At 46.8% G+C, this 19,424-nt stretch overlaps 1 protein-coding gene across 1 annotated transcript in view; it reads right to left on the bottom strand.

Moving 5' to 3' along the window:
- Positions 1 to 16,258: 16,258 nt before the first annotated feature.
- BACE2 (beta-secretase 2) overlaps positions 16,259 to 19,424 on the bottom strand; it is a 67,141-nt gene continuing 63,975 nt past the window's right edge. The window contains exon 9 of the mRNA XM_054578518.1: positions 16,259 to 16,713. Within this exon, the coding sequence (XP_054434493.1) occupies positions 16,460 to 16,713 (254 nt within the window). The 3' untranslated portion in view covers positions 16,259 to 16,459. The remainder of the gene's footprint in view (positions 16,714 to 19,424) is intronic.

The raw sequence follows: 19,424 nt of genomic DNA, 5'->3' as shown, positions 1-19,424 counted from the left end.
GTAGAAGGAAGGAAAACTTCATCTTTGCCCAGCAACAGCCCAGCCAATGAGAGGCCGTCACAGCTCAGCCAAGAAATAGCCGCTGCACTTGGAACTCCCATTTTCCTCCAGTGGTCTCTGTAACGGCCCCTCCCAACTCCCTTTTTCCTTTGTAAAAAAGAATAATCCTCTCCTTTGCTCTCCACACTTGCCTATGGTTTTGCCATTAGACCGAATATCCAGAGTTACCATTCTTTGCTGGTAAAATAACTGTTTGATTTGTTTAGGTCCACAGTGTAGTACCTCCAACAGTCGTGGACATCAATGTTGACAGCTAAGGGGTGTTTGATCAGCATAGTCTTTCTGTGCTGTTTTCTGAGAGAAATAAAAACACTAAACACATTCTCATAGTTTGTTCTTGACCTCATTGTGCGGAGCCAAGTCAGAATATCTGATTAGGAATGGAAGGCAAATGTCCCCGGTCACACCGTCTTAGAAAAATCATGCGAACAAACCGGGCTTATTTTGTTCTTCTAACGGACACTTCCCTTTGAGACGTGAGCCCAGAGCGGCTTTTCCTTCATCAGGTGAAACAGCTCTGGGTAGGGTGGAAAATAATCACACGCACCTCTTTTTTAGGGATAACAAGAAAACTTCAAAAACCTCTTTAATAAAAACGTCTGTCTTCTTTCTAAAGGGAGAAACATGTTTTCAAGTCTTTATTGACCAAGTCTGTCTGTTCCTCCAATACAGTATCCTGATGCAGCAGGCGGATGAATAACAGAAACATTCACTTTAGCCCTGTTCCCCCCATGGCTTCCTGCTGTAATTGCATTACCATCCGGGAAGGACAGGATTTACACCCTTCATACAGCTGAGGAAGCTGGAGACCTGAGAGGTGTGGCGAGTCACATGGCTGGTAGGACTCAGGGTGAGGGCCGTGGCACTGTGGGCCCACTTCTTTGGGCTCCTCTAGGGACATTTGTCCCACTGTATTGCAATGATCTGTACCAGACATATTCCCCACCCATGAACCTGTGCATTCCTGGTAGGCAAAGACTCTCTAAGACTTGTTTACCCAGCAGCTAAAATGAGACGTGGTCCGTGGTTAATTGTCAATGCATCTTGAATGAATGAATGAGTGAATGAATGAATGAATGAACGAACAAATAAACGCTATGGAAAGCAATGGAAGAAAGACTTTATTTGATATGAATTTACATAGTCTAGGTTCCACTCTGCACTCTGCCATTTTTTCTAGCTCGTCCAGTCATTCTCCTGGCTCTTCATTTTCTCACCTGCAACATCACATGATAGTGACGGCTGTTGTTAACCGTCCACTTCCATGGATTCCAAAGAGATGGACTGAAAGCACCCCTGTAGTCCCTGTGGTGTTTGAGGCCAATGATGGCCGATGTCACGTGGAACGGAGCTACCAGGAGGCGAGAAGGAGGGAGTCCCAGGCAGCACTGCCTTGCGCCTGGGCGGAGTCAGAAGCTCTCACCTCCCCACCCCACCCCCCTGCCCCCAGGCAGTGTCTTTGGGTTGTTCCACACCCCATCGGCCGGTGTCAGTAAAAGTGTGTGCTGTGCAACTGTGGGGACTGTAGAAAGCCCCCAAATACGAGCCCCCTTCCTCGGCCCCTGATTTTTATGATTATAGTCAATGCTGGTAGAGGCAGCTGGCTCTCAGCGGGAGTGCAGTTGGAGTCCCCATCTGCATGTCAAAGTACAGAACCTGAGGCCTCTCCCAAAGACCCCAATGTCATGGTCTGGGAGAGACCCTCAGGACTCACATTTTTAGAACTCCAGGGAACTCTAGTGTACAGACAGAATTAGATGCTACTGAGTTAGCATGTAGGATTTAAGCCTGGGCACCATCGGTACTTCGGGCCAGGGACTTCTTGGCTGTGGGGGTGGCCCTGCGCATGGTCGGACACTTAGCGGCATTCCTGTTCTCTGTCCACTACTTGGCCAGGGGCAGCTCCCCCGTTGTGACTCCAGAAATTGTCTCCCTGGGAGGCACAGCTGCCCCCAGCTGGAGCCACTGGACTCGATAGTAAAGCACGGGAGGAGAGGGGCTATTGCAGCGTCTGATGCTCAGTGGGCAGTCCCAGCTCCTGCACCACTAACAAGCCTGGGAGCTTGTTAGAAGGGCAGGCCCCCCCGCCCCCGCCCCAAGGGGAGTCCTGGTTTTCACAAGGTGCCTGGCAGGGCGCGTGCCCGTGAATGTGTGAGAGCGCTGCTAGGCCACCAGTGCCCCCACCCCTCACCTCCGCCGCCCTCCAGAAGCACTTAGTTTGTTAAAATAGCACTTAATCATCTGTATCCAGATGATGTGAGATAAGAGCCACAGGGTGTCTGGGTGGGAAGCACCCGGAAGTCACCTAACCTTCTGGACAATGACCTATGGTGGTTTGGTTCCTGGCAGCAGGGCTCATTAAACCAAGTGGCAGGGAGGGCAGGGGAGAGGTACCTAAGGTGGGGACAGCTGAATAAGGGGAAACTGAATGACTGTAATAACCAGGAAGCTGGATGAAGGCGTCTGCTGCTGTCACAGAGACAAGCTGTCTCTCCTGTCCCTCCCTTGTCGATGCCTTGAAAATTACAGTAATGCCAGGCCAGAGCTCTCCTGATGTAGGAGAAAGGGGCTGCCCTGGGGGGGCCAGGGTGAGCAGGGAGCATGGCCGGCGCAGTAGGGAATGGGGGCCAGACCTGCCGACTGGCACCCCGCGGCCCGTCTCCAGGAAGAACAGCACCTGGAGTTCCCTCTGACCTCCCCTGACATCTGTGCAGGTGAGAGCTGGCTGGACCGCAGATCTCAAGGTGAACTTTGAAGGGCGGGGAGGCTACCGAAGGGCAGCCTGTGTGGGAAGTACCATGGAAACGGGCCCTGGTTCTATCCACAGCAACCCTCCATCATTGCCTCCATCGCTCCCCCTCTGTTCCCTGCCTTTCGCCCCTCCTCCCTAGCACGGAGCGCTACCTGGCGTCACTTCAGACATTTTCTTGTTAACTTACCATCCGGAATGTAAGCCCCTCTCCGACGGACTGCAGGTTGCACGTGGATGGGGGTCTTTTGTTCACAGCTGAATCGCCAGGGCCTGGCGCAGGGCCTGGCGCAGGGCCTGGGTCACGGTCAGCGCCCCACAAATATTTGTTCAATGACTGGATAAATGAGTGAGCAAACAGATAGATAAGCATGAGGGTTATCTGAATGACAACTGAAGGAACCATGCCTTCCTTTCCTCCCTCCTTTCTGATGATTGATTCACTGTATATTTACCTGCTTTTTACAAAGGTACTTGAAGTTTCCCCAGCCAAGGACTGAGAATTTCACTCCCCTTGGGGGGTAGTTCTGTTGGTTGGATTCATCTCTTTTCTTTCAAAGACGTAAAACAACCCCGCTTACATTAATCCCTGCTAATTCTTCTAAGAGTTCGGCTTTGCAAGTGCATTCATTCACTCATTCATTCATTCATTCATTCATATATTCAACAAAAGAGTATCCATTGAGTGACTCCTATCGGTCAGGCCGCAGGCTAAGTGCTGGGTCAGAAAAGTAAGCAAAGGCATGACCTTTGTCACGCAAACCCGCGCTATCAGGGTAAGCGCCCCCACCTTATGGCCAAGCGATGTCAGAGGGCCCCTTCCCTTGCTTGATCATGGAAGCTGGTGTACAGCTGGCCTGAGTCTCAGAGTGTGAGTTAGTTTCCAAGAGCAGGAGAAGCAAAGGTCTTTGGATACTGAAAGCAAGGCTGACCATCAGGAATCACGAAGAACCCCTCCGGGCCACTATATGTATAACCCAGGCCCGCGGCCTTATTCCTCTCAGGGCGGTTGGGTAAGTTCATGGCCACTCCCTGCTGGGTACACAGGAGGGTGGCTGGGCCTGGGAGGGGCTGGGCGGCGGGGGCGGATTCCTGGGGACAGTCCCCGCAGCTCTCCAAGAATGAAACCAACACGCATGGTACAGAACACACACACGCACCTAGGTTTCTCTGCCATATGGGGTTTGGAAATATCTTAATAAGACTGTAAAAAGCTTAGACAAATTTAGGCAAGTAACCAACCACTCATTCACTGATGCGTAAGAGTTAGACAGCTCTCTGTATCTGCAGGTCAAAAATATTCCAGAAAAAACTCGAGGAAGTTGATCCTTAAACAATACAGTGCAACAAACTATTTATATAGCATTTACATTGTGTTAAGTATTGTAAGCAACCTAGAGAAGATTTCAAGGGGTACAGGGGAGGAGGGGCTTGTACGCGAATACTAATCCCTCTACTGTAAGGGACTTCCCTGGATTTTGGCATCCGAGGCAGGTCCTAGGATTAAGCCCCTGCAGATACAGGGGGATGACCACAGTTTCATTGTCCCCTGGCCAGACATAGAGCAGGATTCTTGTGGAACAATGGTGACAGCACTCACTGCCTGCTTCCCAGCAGCCATGGGATACAGGCTGAGCTAATCGACATTGTCATGGGGGATGATCAGTTTTCATCTCATCTCAGGAGAGCCTGGAGGGCTTCCAGGAAGAGGTGAGTCCAGGCTGGGGTCTGAAGGATGATGGGAGGCAGTAACCATGCAGGGTGTTTACTGAAGGTGGGATGGGGGAACGGAGGTAACCTAGACCTTGCTACTTAACGGGGCTCATGGACCAGCAGCATCTCTTTTTCAGAAAGACCCTGCCCCGGGCCCACCGAACCAGAAGGTATATTTTCACAAGATCCCGGTGCGATTTGTGCATCTGTTAAACCAAGAGAAGGCTGATGTAGGGAACTCTGCGAGGGAGGGACGGGGAGAGAGCGAGAGCAAACATCGCTCTGGGTCCAGCTCCCTTTCTCCTGAGTGGGGCCAGCAAGACTGAGATGTAGGTTTCCTTATACTAACCCAGGTCAATGTTTTATTGAATATCTTTTTTCCTCCATTGCAGCAATTTCTGTTTCAAGTGAGTGAAATGCAATCAATAAATAAGATACTGATTCAGAGATGCCTGGCTCTCCTTTCAGTGTCTGGCATTCAGGGTCGTGGCTGTGGATGTTTCCTCCTCACATATGCAGAGTTCAGCTCACCCATGAAAACAGTGATGCTCTCAAGGCAGAGCCAACTTGATACCCCAAGTGATAACGGGGCCAAGGAGACGAAGCACAGTTGACAAAATATGGGATGCTCAGAAAAAATCAATTTTACCAACAAGCAGATGCCGCTACAATGAGCAAGCACTTAACAAATCACATTAGTACATCAGGTGACCAATCCCATCCTCCGCTGAGTGGAGCGTGAATTTGGATATCATCACAGGAAAGGAGCCTACCCTACAGACTCTGTTTCCTATAACCCAGGGATGCCGTCTGCTCCAGCCACCTAATGAAGTTGTCAGAAAGATCCAATGGAAAAGTGAAAGTGGGAACTAACATCTGAGCATTTCCTGCCCTTAACGCTATTCAGTTGGTCAGAACACTAACTGGCTATTTGGATGGTTGAATGCAGGGGACCTGGGGTGAACAAATCGTCCTTCACTCAGCATGGCTGAGAACTGGTTCAGGCTGGAACTGGGTGGTGGGTGCTGGACAGAGTCAGCTTCCTCCCTGCTTCACCCTTCAAACCACATCTATTGACTGGACAGATTCAGCCAGCCCAAAGCTGCTGGCACAGCCAGCGTTAGTTTAGTTGTTGGAGGCTGTTGTGTGCCACTTAGTACATAACTTGTTGGCCGTTCCTGACTCCAGGCACAGTGCTGGCATGCGAGCTGGGAGTGGTACAAACCACAGAGAAGGCAGATTCCTGGTGGGAGAGGTGAAGGGCTAGGAGACAGATAAGGAAAACCAACTGAAGAATCTGGAAGACAGATCTTTAGAACAAGCCTGGCGAGGGGGTGAGATTTGAGCTCTTTTGGAGGGAGAACCAAAAGGATTAATGAGGAGGTCAGTGTGGGGAATGAAGAGGAAGAGCTAAGAGTGGCTCGGTTTCCTGCCAGGGCTGTGGGTGGGTGGGGGGGCCACCCATCATGACCGGACGAAACCTAACAGGTAGAGGTTTGAGGAACAGAAAGGAGACTGAGCAAGGTTTTAAAATATGTTTTGCATAGAGTTTTCTGATTATAAAAGTATGATATACAGCCCTGGCTGGTGTGGCTCCGCAGACTGAGCACTGGCCTGCAATCTGAAAGGTCACTGGTTCGATTCCTGGTCAGGGCACATGCCCAGATTGAGGGTTGGGTCCCCAGCTGGGGATCGTGAGAAGCAACTGATGTTTCTCTCACACATCGATCTTTCTCCCCCACTCTTTCTCCTTCCTTTCCCCTCTCTCTAAAAATAAACAAAATCTTTAAAGGAAAATATGATATACAGGGTGGGGCAAAAGGTTTACAGTTTTTCATATGGGAAATAATACAATAATTAATAAATAATAATACAGAGTTCATGCAGAGTCTTTGTGGTTTGCGTACTCACAACAGTAAACTGACTCTTGCCCCACCCTGTATTTAGGAAATACAGAATTTTTAAAAGAATATTTAAAATCGCCTGTAATTCCATTAGATATAACTGCTTCAGCTTCTGGGTGCGTTATTTTCCAGGCTTTGGCCTCTTTCTCTGTGTGTGTATCTGTAGGTGTGTACATGGGGGTGTGGGTGTGCATTTAAAATTGTTGATCTCACTGCCCAGTTTATGTTATTTTTTTCCTCTTAATATAATCATTTCCTGATCTTTAAATTACTAAAATATATTTTACATGGTTGCTGAGGATTCTACCTTACAGATGTGTGATAATTACTCTATTTCTTTACTGTTGGACAGTTAGATCACTTATTTTTTTTACCTTGAATAGCACAGCAATGAATATGTTTAATAAATTTTGAAGTTTCAATAAAAAAATTTAAAAATATTTAAATAACCAAACTAAAAACATTTCTGTAGTTAAAAAAAAAAAATTGAAGTGATGTCGAAATACATACAATAGAAACCAAAGGCCAAACTTCTGGTATGAACATGGAAGTCAGCAATTTCCTCCTTCCCCTCTTGCAAATTGTAGAAGAGAAACAAGAAAAATGAAACAAGAAATAAACCAGAAGCCTTGAACCCTGCCTTTTTAGTGAAAGTAGGAGGGAGAGATAAGAATATGTAGAAGCTTCCAAAAGCAGCTGATCTAAGTAAGGTAGGGCAGAGAGACCAGGAACAGCAAATGGTCACAGGATCCAGCAACAGCCAATGTCAGAAGGCACCAAAAAGCATTCGATTTCCCCAATGAGGGGCTCATCCTGCAGCATGAAAGCCTTGTTCCTTCTTTTCAACAATGGGAAAAGGGAAGAAGAGAGAACAGGGCTGGTGGCGTCTCTCAGAGACTCACAAGAGTTAGGGCTGTGAAACGATGCACACACGTGTTCCAGTTTCCAGAAAACAGTCCTCTTCGTTTGGCAGCAAAGGACTGAGTATTCATATTGTGAGACCTGGGAGGTTTGGTGGATGAAGCCTATTTCTTAGCCCCATTGGAACTTCTTGCAAATACCTGGTGAGTGAGTGACAGATCTAAAAAAGGATCTCAAGCAGAATTGTTGAGCAAATGTTATTTAAAAAAGTGAAAAAGAGTAGCAAAACTTACCATCAAATGAAGAACATTCACCAGGAAAAAGGTTTTCAGAGAGCAAATGAAAAGCATGCATTTTATCACAAATTAAACAACAACAACAACTTATTGGATCAGTTTTTTTCAACAGAAGCTCATAATGAAGAAATGCTAAAATTGGAGGAAGATAGCAAAATAACAGGAGGTGAAATTCAAGATGACCAAACTCAACACAAAAGGAAAAGATAAAATCATTAGAAGAAGCCCTGGATGAAACAGATACTCATGAAAACATAGCAAGGAACACAGTACTTAGAAATGAAACAAGTAAAAAAGTGTATGAAAATAAAGAAATATTTTTAAAATACTGTAATATGATAGATATAGAAGATAAGCAAAGCAGATCTAGCATATGTGTAATTGAGGTCTACATAAAGAGGAGGAGGATCAGAAGGAATATTCAAATTTTCTGACACAGGAAATTTGATCCCAAGTGGTGAGGATGAGTTCTCTCCTAGATTCACAGGGCTATAAAGATAAGAAAAGTATCATTTGGGCAGCTAGGAAAAAATGTCAAGCCACTTAAATTAAGAGGGGCGATGTGCAAGCCAACTCAGCTTCTCCCCACGCAACGTTCACACCAGAAGAGAGCAATGTCATTGCTACAGGAAGCTAAAGAAAAGAAACTCAGAACAAGGCTTCTCTATATCCAGCCAACATTTTCTTCATGTATAAAGGTTACAAATAATTTGAACAAGCAAGGACTTAGCAACTTTCATTTCTCTAAGTCCTTTTTGAGGAAACTACCAGAAGAAAACTATCCAATCCAGAGGTAATTGGGGAAATCAGCAAAAATATAATGGTGAACACCCAGGGTTAAAGAAATATTTTCAGTCACAATGTGTACCCAATAGGGCCGTTCTGAGGATGTCGTAATATAGCTCATATGTCTGTCTAGAATTTGCTGTTCAATAAATGTTAGCTTCCCCCTTTATGTATTTGTTACAAATATCTTCTCCAATATTTTCCCTTGTTAGCTTTGTTGATGGGGGACTCAAAAGTTGGAAAATTTTAGTTTCAGGAAATTAATAAGCCTAAGAAGAAAATGCATGTGAAAAAGTTGTTGTTTCAGAAGCTCCAGATACTGCCCACGCTGACCCGGGAAATCACAGCCATTGATCTTTGTGCTCCTCGAGAGACCACAAGCAATCAAGGTGGTGTTCAGCCATTAGGCTCCAGGGAGAGACACATGGCCAGCTGGGCTAAAGCTAAAGCAACTAAAGATGACCTCTGGCCTGGGGCACAGCGGGTTACCGATACGGTGACTTTGTGTTCCAGGAAGGGATGACTACCCAGGGCGAGAATGTTGCAGTTTGTTTAAAATGTAATTTTCCCTGAATTCCAAACCCTTCAGCATACTTTGTTTTCTGTTATAAAAAGGCTGGCTTGCAAGGAAATGCAGGATGGCCGGTTAGGGTGCAAACCCGCCATCCTCTCAGATCGCCAGCCATCTGAATAAAGAGCCCGTAAAGATCCAATCCCTGTCTCTGCTTATGGGGTCTGGGAGGTGACAGGCAGCCCGAACATGGGCTTTTCCGGTTTCATTTTGACTGCAGAATATAGCGTTCTTAATCTAAAAAAATTATTTTCCTTTCAATTTCCAATTTTTAACCTTATGAAGACAGTAGCATTAATGGTTGAGACCATGGGTCTGGTAATCAGAGAAGCTGGTTTTTTGACTCTGGACTCTGCCACCAACAGGGAGAACCTGGAGTCTTTCTGGCACCTTTGTGACTCAGTTTTCTGTCCTGTGGGACAGACAGGTAGACAGGCCAGGGCTGGAGATGCATATTGTGGATCACCTCCAAGATTTACTAGACATCTAGCGAGCATATTTTGCGGATTGTATTTTAGAGAAGAATGGAGGACTGGACAGCTTTGACTAGTTGCTAGGCTGTAGTTTAATAGTATACATACACTTGATAAAAGCCACAGTGGGGAAAAAAAAAAAAAAAAAATAGAAGCACAAACTCATGCCACAAAGTTCTACAACACCACCTAGTGACAAACATGCAAAATCACATTTGCAAGACCACCCAGAGTTTACAGATGGCAAAATATAACAGATGAGCATAGAAAACCAGCGAAACCTCAAATCAAGTGATCTCCTGCATTATTAGAAAGCACATATCCTATTGTTTTTTGAGTAACTGTTGCCTCACATTATGTTGCTCATAATGTTCTGAAATTTCCTTTTTTTAATCTTCTCTGGGTATCTCAAACAAAAAGTGTCCAGTCATTGAAAGAAATGTATTTTTCAAGGCTCAGTGTAGCAACTAGATCATGGCTGGTGGAGGAAGTCTGTTACCATTCTTTATTTCTGACTCACCCGGCTCCATGCATCCCCTTCTAGAGACTGACCCACTCAGCAGGATCCTTGCGTGTCTGGAAGGAGTGAGTCAGCATCTCGTGAGTGTGTGATGCAGAGAAAGAGATTTGCTTTTGGACGTGGAGGGAGCTAGGTGGCCTCCCAAGACAAACACTTTTCTGGCTGTTCTTGGCATGCAACTAGGAGCTGGTTTCTTGCCTGGAGAGTTTGGAGAACACCATCTCCTCTCAGAAGGGTTGTTTGTGTGCGGGGTGGGGCACATGTGTTTCCCATCCGGCCACATTGAGTCTCCAGCAGTAGCCTGAATACCCTGTCCTGCCCTACGACCACTTAAATGTGTTTCCTGGGTGTCTCTTCTGCATGTGTTTCTCTCCACTCCCGGGATGGGCCTCAGGCTCCTGTGTACTTTATGTTTCTCCCGTTTGTACCACGCTTGACATCTTAGTGATTGAGCCTGGGCCCTCCCTCCATTCAGTTTTATATGTGATCCTGTCCAGGACCCACATGAAGTAGTGGACCGTGGCATGTCACCCACTGCCGCCCCAGAAGCGCGGCTTGAACTAAGTGTTAAAAAAATTCCAAACCCAACAAATTGTGAATATTATTTATTCAAACAAACCAAAGTCTTTTTTTTACTCTTAAATGGGTGGAACATACAAGTACAAAAATACGATGTTAGAAAACTCCAGCTTTGATGTGCACAACAGTTTGGACGGCGTCTGCTGAGCCTCTTCTGAGATGGAGCAAATACCTCTTCACTCCAACTCTGGGTCCTATCACAACTTTAAATCGACATGGTGTACTAAAAATAGAGGAACATTCCAAAAGGGAGATATAAAATAATCTTGAGCATTTCCAAGTTAAGAATTGTGCATTAAAGGCTGTTAATGAGACACACACCATACATTTTGCGAAGCGCGCCCTCTAGCGTCCGTCCTATAATACGAGGTTTGCTACTTTTCCGCCCGCACGGAAACACCATTAACGCAGTAGCAAAGTCCCCCTGCTCAAGAAAAAAAAATGAGTGGCCGCCTTAAATGGCTGAACCCAGGGACTTTAAACTTGAAGTATATTTAACTGTGCAATTAATAGAAATAGTAGGAAATACATTATTTTAGATTACAAAAGTTCAGCTTTTATTACATGACAAATCTCATTCAGTTTCCTGTAGGTACTAATTCCAACATTAAGAATTTCCAACCTCGCTGATAAGAACATTGCATCTACAGTTAGGAAAGTGAGAAAAATATTCCAAGTTGATACCACCAGCAACAAAGAACATGGAATTGTATAAGAAACTGAAGTTAAGGAAGTTCATTCTGGGTGATTTTCATTATAGAAGAATAGATCCTTCATTAACTTGGATCATTTTTTCTTTATCGCAAAAGGATTATCCTTTCATGTTTTCTTAACTTTCTCTCAGAAACGTTCACTTCGAAATGTGAGGCTCATGGGAAATTTGACTCCGACAGGTCAAAGGAAGCAAGTTGAAACCCGAGTTATCTCAGCAAACTTCCAACCACCTGCACAAACAGCACTTAACAGGGAAAAAATAGGCCCTGCTGCCTGCTGGAGACACTAGCCTTCTCACGGTATTCGGATCTGTGCCGCCATCACGAATAAAAATACAAAAATTCCAACCGAAGTGAAGGAAGTTCTGTGGGAAAACACAAACGGCGAGGAGGCTGCAGGTTGCAAAGGCACACGAGGTTTCAAGCCTCCTGTGGGTGACCAGTGAGATGACAGCTGGGCTCAACGGGCTCAAAATCCATTTTATAAATCTGTGTGATTTGTAATTATAGCATCATACATCTATTTTAGCCAAATATGCTACTCAGATCGATGTCCGTGGGGTACCCCTGTGTGCAACCTACAATTTTGACTCCACCCAGTTGGTCTGATGCAAATGGTTTTCCACCGGCGAAGGAAACCGCCTACTTCCCACCACTGCTTCACAGGCTCAGGCAAACTCCGCCCAGCAGGCATCCAGGAGCCAGACAGATACTTTATCACCGTCTTTTCTGTATCCCGAGATGCTCACTGGACACCTCCAGGACCACTGCTTCAGCAGTGGTACCCCAACAAGCCCCAGGGGGCTTTACTTGGGACGTGAGGAGGCCCACGAGCATCAGGGATCAGGTGTGTTGGAGCTGCTTGCGCCCTGGGCTGGATCTGCGTTCTGCAGGGACCCTTCTGTGCTGCTTGGCCCAGCCCGTAGCTGACTGGCACTCTTTAAGAGCAAGCGTGCTGTGAGACGTCGTTTAGGAACGCTGGCCATCTGCACATAACATCTGATTGTAAGAAGCCCTCCAGGAAGCCCGGGGTTGGTGAGAAAGCACTGAAAGTGGGCATCCTCGAGACACTCATCCAGGGCAAGGCAAAAGTAGGCTTCCGGTTGGGAGTACACAAAACACAGCGTTTACTCTTGGATTGTTACTTATTAATGACTGGCTTATTTTCCATATGAACAACGGTAAACCTACCTTTGCCCTGCCCTGTATTTAATTCCAGTAACTCAGGGGACCCGAGGTTTGGCAGACGCACAGATGCCACCACCAGGCCTGGCTTTGCTGTCACTTGCACAAATACAGGCGACTGTGGTGTCAGGCTGTCTCCATCTGCCCAGGGTGACGACCTCGCTGGCCTGGGGCGCTTGCTCAAGGCCAAATGCATGGTTCGTGCGTACTAGAGTCCCTTGAAGAGCATACCGACTGAAGCTTGCTGACCCTGGACAGCACCTGGTGGCCTCCAGGATGGCGTGGCCCCTTGGACGGTGCTCAGCACCTGGTGAACAATGCTGTTCAGGCTCACGTTGGGCTCACAACCCCAGCTGGAATGCTCCCGAAGTTTGGGGTGTGTGACTGTGTAAAATAATTCACATCTCCAATGGATTCAACCACTTTAAAGGTCAAAGAAATCTATAGGTTCCCAGAATTAAAGCTACTTTGTCAAAAGAGCGACTTCTGCTTATTTTGTTACATACTTTTTTACAAATTTTCCTTCCCTGCTCTCAAAATGGATTTTTCCCGTGCGCTGTTTAATGGGTATACAGTGGTCAGTTCAAATATGAAATTCTCAGGAACCACCAGAAATGTACACAATAACCTCTGTTGTGTGCAGTTTTCTTGGCACTAAATATCTTGTATCTTTCTTGGCAAAACCATGTTTTAACATTTTATGGTGTGTAGTTGTTTTTCCTAAAAAAATGAAAAAAAACACTTCTACTGGCAAGTCTTAATTCTTAACAGTTTCGTAATCACTTCTAATAAGTTTGTGCAAGTGAGAATGCACCTGGGATCCCGTGCAATGATCTGGTTTCCACTAATAAGGAAGAAGCCTGTGAAACTAGATTATTGTTGCTGATGAAGCAGGCTGTAGGGCAGTAATTTATTCCCAGGGACGTCCAGTGGCACGAGGCCAGAATTTAGAACGAAACCATGCTTGGCAGCTCCACCACGTGGTGACTTGGAAATGGGAAATTAACAAATTTTCATTCTCTCAGGGAACCTCTTAAATAATGAAATACTCCTTCCTTGCCTCTTCAGTGAGATAATGCAATCTCCCAATCACAACTGCTTTGCAAAATCTATGACCCAAAGGACCGCGGAGTGGACGGTGCGCTGCTGGGGACTTTCAGAGTTCTGAACCGCGATGAACCCCACATTTACCTCCAACCCAGCCTCGGCCCCGCCTGACGAATCAGGTAAAATGTGTGGGGAACTCCTCTGCTGCCCCACGTGGCAGACTTGTTTTAGGTGCAGAAGAAATACAAAATCGAGCTTTGGAAATAGCAGATGATCCCTGACCCATCACCTGAGGTGCTTTTAAATTTCCAAGGGGGGAAAAAACCCCACTCAGTTCCCATCCTGCTTCGTGTTCTTTTTCATAAACAGCTTTAGTTTCTGAAGACAGGATTTCATTTCAGGCTTCCAAATACCTTATCAGGAATATAAAGCATCACCGGATTAAAAGAAAAAAAAAAGTATTGTTTATGTAGAAGCATCCATTACCCATCAGAGAGCTGACAAGGGTTGGACAGCCACCTAAGTTGCAGTTTTCCGTAAAGAACCACCTTCCAGCAGGGCTGCTCCGTCCTTTCCTTTGGAAAGCCAGCCTCCTCAAAGGTCCCTGCTCCTCCCCCCACCCCCCAGCTAAGTCTCAATTTACATAACTCCAGGAAGTGAGAGTCACTAACAGGATTTTGACTCAAAGTCCAATTTTCAGCAGCAAGGCCTGCCAGGAAAATGTCCCACATTCGATTGTCTATTTCATTCCTGTCGCTAAATTATACTTTTTGTAATTTAAGTATTCCCATTAAAATGTCACATTCAATGACATCGGAGATGAAAAGGTGGAGAAATCTGATACAAGATACAAAGAATTATAGCGAACTTCATTCAAATGACCTAGCTTGAAATCTAACTTGCTATTATCATGCATTCTGGGAACAGCGTCTGCTAACTGGCTGCAATAGAAATATTCTGGGCCCAGAAACCCAATAGAACGAAGGACACCTGCAGAGAAGAAACAAGAAGGAAAACTAACCAGCCCACACCTGCAATTGCCTCTTTCTATTTCAGGGGCTGGGAGTTTTCACAGCAACCTGGGAAGGCCCCTCTACGGGTGCTGCCCTCATTTCTATGCAAAGCGGCCCACAGAGCTGCAGCCCGGGGAAACTCTGGTAGGACAAGAAGAGAATGACCATTCCAGAGACTCCTAACTCTGAAATAGATTTTCAATTATTACCTCTCAACTAGCTCAGACTGGCCATGATGATGAGCATCAGATAAATTTTGTCTCACCAGCCCATCCCAAGAGGGGCTTCTTCCTGCCATGCTTGACTTCACTGTGAATAACAAAGATTCATGCTCTTCTCCGCAAGGATTGGTGAGAGCCAGAGAGTCTGTGAGGACACCGTGACATGTGTAAGTGACCTCCCATCTCTTTGGCACTGTCCACTATTTCTCAAGATGAAGGTGACCCAGGGATCCCATGAGCAAAGCAGAGAGCTGAGACACCCACGTGGAGCTGGTGGGGAACACAAACAACACTCCAGCCAGAAGAGAGACCCCGCAGTTAGCCCTTCCAGCGGAACTTTATTACATAGCAACTCTTTGCAATAGCAAAGCAACGTGAACATTGAACTTGGCACACAAACAAGAGAGAAGGGATGCTGGCTTTGAACCCTTCTCCTCATGACATCGGATCATATAAGGCTAATTATACGGAGTTACAGGTTTCTGCTTTTCTTTGGCAAAGGCCTCAAATAATAGCAAGAGAAGATTTCTCCAAATAAGGATAGTGCTGCACACCCAAAGGGGCACCCAAGAGGAGGGACGTGTGGGCCATCGGCTTAGTCAATTTGTTTTTAAGCTGATTCTCACGGGTGTGCTCCAGTCTGGAGGGTTCGGCAAGTCGAAGCCCATGGTTCCAAAGCACGGGAATAACTAGAAGGTCCTTCCAAGTCCTCTGTATGTCTTGTGTCTTCCTTCCCCTGAGAGCTGGTCAGGCGCGCAGCCGTTTAGCCCTTTCCCTGTTTATCTAAAGGGTAAAAATCAAAGAAGATTTGGAAAAAGGAACAACTAAGCTAGTGACATAGAATTTGTTTTTCTCACTGAAACGCTATTTACTGGTTTTGAGTAAGATACGCAGTTGAGCTAAAGACCGGCGTGGTGATGGAAGTCCTTGACGTGCGTGCGGTTCAGCACCACTTCTGTCTGGCCCGTGGAAGGAGGATTCTTTCGGGAGAGGGCAACGGCTGGAACCGGCCCCCTGCACCCCAACCTGGGCTAGGACCCTGGGCAGAGTCTCAACAGAGGTAGTTTTTAAAAACTTTTATACCAACACCACTACGGAAGCATCGAGTACAAAAGGGTGGGCTTCCTTCTCACTCCACTGTGGCGGGCAAAGGTGTCCCATCTTCAAAAGAGGCTGGTGAGGACCGCTGGGTGATGACCTCCATTTAGGGCACAGAAAGACCCAGAAAAGGGGCCTGCTGCTCTTTCCGACTCAGAAGGGGCAGGCCGCTCTATCTTCAGGTCCCGGCTGCTTCTCCTGCAGTCATACTGTGAGTCTCCTTGGACCGCTCGGACCCTGGTTGACGCCTGGTGCAAAATACTGTTAAGTGCAATTCATACAAAAAGCTTCCCATCGGCCGGGAAGAGTGAGAAGCTACATGCGCTCACTTCTCCAGAGACGGGAGCGAGGAGCGCCAGCCGAGGCTTGCTTTTTATCTCGAGGCACATCAAGACGGTTTGGTATACCAGTCACAGGAAGTCTGAAGCCCAATTCACTCTGTTTTGGTTTAGAATGAGGTTTGTTTTATTATCATTTTTCTCGGAAGAAGGAAGTTAAGAAATCAAGAATCAAAATACAGTGAATCTGGAAGGCATCTGGGAGCAGAACAGAGAGTTAAGACTAACGGACAGAGGAAGAAACCTGGCCTTGCGACCCCTTGCCTGCTGCGCTTGGAATTTAATTCTCTTCGTAGCCGAGTTCAAGGCAGCCCAAGTTCAGGCTTCGTTCTTCATTTCCAGCGATGCCGGACAAGAGAGGACTCATCGTTGACCACCTCGGGGTCCCGGGCGCCCGGCTGACACCGGATCGGGACGAGCAGCAGGATGATTAAGACAAGGAGGATGATCCCACACACACTCATGAGAGTGTAGGAGACGATCCACAAAATGGGCTCGTTCAGAGGCAGGGCGGGGACACAGTTGCTGGCTATGTCGTCTGTTGAGAAAGGCCCAGAAATTTCAGACACCGGCATACCCGCGATTTCTGAGGAGACAGAAGGGGGAGAGCCACAGCTGTGAAATGAGCAGTCCGTCTCGAACGCGCGACAAGAGAGCGAGCCCCAGGCTTTATCAAACCGCGGTCGCACTGGCACTGGGTTCCAACGGCTCAAGCACTTGAGCGCCAGTGGCTCAAGCACCTGAGCGTGCCCTGGGTGAGTGGGGAGGGGGTGTCTTGGTGGCAGCGCGCCTCAGCGGGTCCAGTCCCCTGTGGCTGGGGCGACAGCATACTTCAAGGTTGCAGGTGTGGGGCCTGCGCGGTAGGAGGGCGCACACAGGAGCATAGGTGCTTCGCGGAGGGCTGGCAGGGCTGCGGGGCCCTGCAGGTGGGCGTCGCTCAGTGCCCCGCGGCACAGCCCCGGGGCTGGCGGGAGAAGGGAAGAGAGCGGCAGTGTCCACAGCCACAAGCTCCGCTGAGCCTGCCTGGGCCACGGGGACTTCCCCGGTAGTCACCTGGGCTCTGCTCTCTAGCGGGTTCTAATTCTACCCCATGGAAGTTCGGCTTCTAGTTTTCTGACGACTGTCGATACTGTTTTTCATAATGGTTGCACCATACGACCCAGCAATCCCACTTCTGGGTATTTATCCAAAGAAAACAAAAACATTGATTCAGAAAGACCTATGAGCCCCTGTGCTCACTGCAGCATTCTTTACAACAGCCGAGATCCGGAAGCGGCCTCGGCGTCCAGTTACAGACGAACGAATGGAGATGCGGTACAAATGAACAATGGGCTATGACTCAGCCACGTACACATGAAATCTTGCCATTCGTGACAACGTGGATGGACCACCAAGGCTGTTATGCTGAGTGAAAAAAGTCAGAGACAGGTAAGTACCATGTGGTTTTACTTAAGTGTAGAATTACAAACAAACAAACAAACAAACAACAGACTCATAGAAATAGAAAGGCAAGGACCTCCACCCAAGATTACTCTATCCAGCAAAGCTATCACTTAGAATGGAAGGGCAGACAAAGTGCTTCCCAGACAAGGTAAAGTTAAAGGAGTTCATCATCACCAAGCCATTATTATATGAAATGTTAGAGGTACTTATCTAAGAAAAAGAAGATCAAAACTAGGAACAATAAAATGACAACAAACACAACTATCAACAACTGAACCTAAAAAAACAACAACAAGCTAAGCACACAACTAGAACCGGAACAGAATCACAGAAATGGAGATCCCATGGAGGGTTATCAGGGGGGAGGGGGAAGGGGGAGAATGGGGGAAAGGTACAGGGAATAAGAAGCATAATTGGAAGGTACAAAATAAACAGGAGAAGGTTAAGAATAGTATAGGAAATGGAGAAGCCAGAGAACTTACATGTACGACCCATGGACCTGAACTAAGGGCGGGGGATGCTGGAGGGAGCGGGGTGCAGGGTGAGGGGAATAAAGGGGAGGAAAAAGTGGCACACCTGTAATAGCATAATCAATAAAATATAATTTAAAAAATAAAAAAAAAAGAAATAGAGATCAAATTTATGGTTGCCAGAACGGAGGAGGGAGGGGGGTGTGTGAAAAAGGTGGAGGGGAATGTTGTTGATACGGTGACACTTGCACGGTGACAGAGGGTTGCTGGACTCATTGTGGTGACATCGCATTGTGAGGTGTGTAAATGTCAAATGTCAAATGTCAAGGGGATGTATTGTACCCTTGAAACCAATATAATGTTATATGTCAACTATACTTAAATGTAAAATGTTTTAAAAAGAGTATTAAACAACCACAAAAACTTCTGCCATAGATAGTGTCCTTACATCGGCCTGACCCACACTTTCTTTTTTAAAGACTTTATTTTTTAGAGAGAGGGGGAGGGAGGGAGAAAGTGAAGGAGAGAAACATCAGTGTGTGGTTCCCTCTCCCGCTCCCCTAACTGGGGACCCTGCCCCGCAACCCAGGGGTGTGCCCTGCCTGGGAATCAAACCAGCAGCCTTTTGGTTTACAGGCGTCAGCCCACGGAGCCACACCAGCCAGGGTATGACCCACAGTCTTAACAGAGTCCATGATCACGTGGGTCAGACTGGCCCCGGAGCTCCTCTCAACCCCCACTTGTCCCATGTGATACCCACAGTGGACGGAGGACCCAGAATCAAGAGTGGTTCATGAATGCACCATCGAATTCATGGCGTGGATGGTGAACCAAGAGAAACCGAGCTAAGACCGGCCCGGGGCTCCTGCTTGGATGGTGCTCTGACTGGGCAACTGGGGAGGCAGTTGAGATGATTTCTGAAAGCAGTTTTGGGGATTATCAGTATTTTATTGAGCTACACGAGACTTATCTGCCCCTTTCGGTAGTACAGAATTTGTGTGGCGTTTGAAGTTTTACTTAGAAAAATAAAAAGCCCTCATTATCCACTGTGTGCATGTTTAATTGCAGAAAGCACCAGATAATCATGTTGCCAAGCATTTAATTTTTCTGTAACTGAAGCCTCAGGACCCTAGGGGCTATCGAATAAGACCCTTTTTTGACTGAGGAAAGAACAAGTCAAAATAACAATGGAATAATGGTTTTAAGGGAATGGTTTAAAATGAGGCGGAAAAAGAAAACTTTAATCAATACGTTTTCTTGCTAACATGAATTCCACACGTAGAGTCATGGTTTTATCTAATTATGCTGGGAGAGAAAAGCAACGACTACAAGTCTGCCAATACCTAAGAGCAGGGGGAGGTGCGTCTCCATGTAATGCAGACGC

Source organism: Pteronotus mesoamericanus, unplaced genomic scaffold (genome assembly GCF_021234165.1).
Source record: "Pteronotus mesoamericanus isolate MK-2021 breed Mesoamerican mustached bat unplaced genomic scaffold, CSHL_Meso_final contig_116, whole genome shotgun sequence".
Classification (NCBI taxonomy): Eukaryota; Metazoa; Chordata; class Mammalia; order Chiroptera; family Mormoopidae; genus Pteronotus; species Pteronotus mesoamericanus.
The sequence above is the reverse complement of the archived record's forward strand: the minus strand, read 5'-3'. Positions and strand labels throughout refer to the sequence as shown.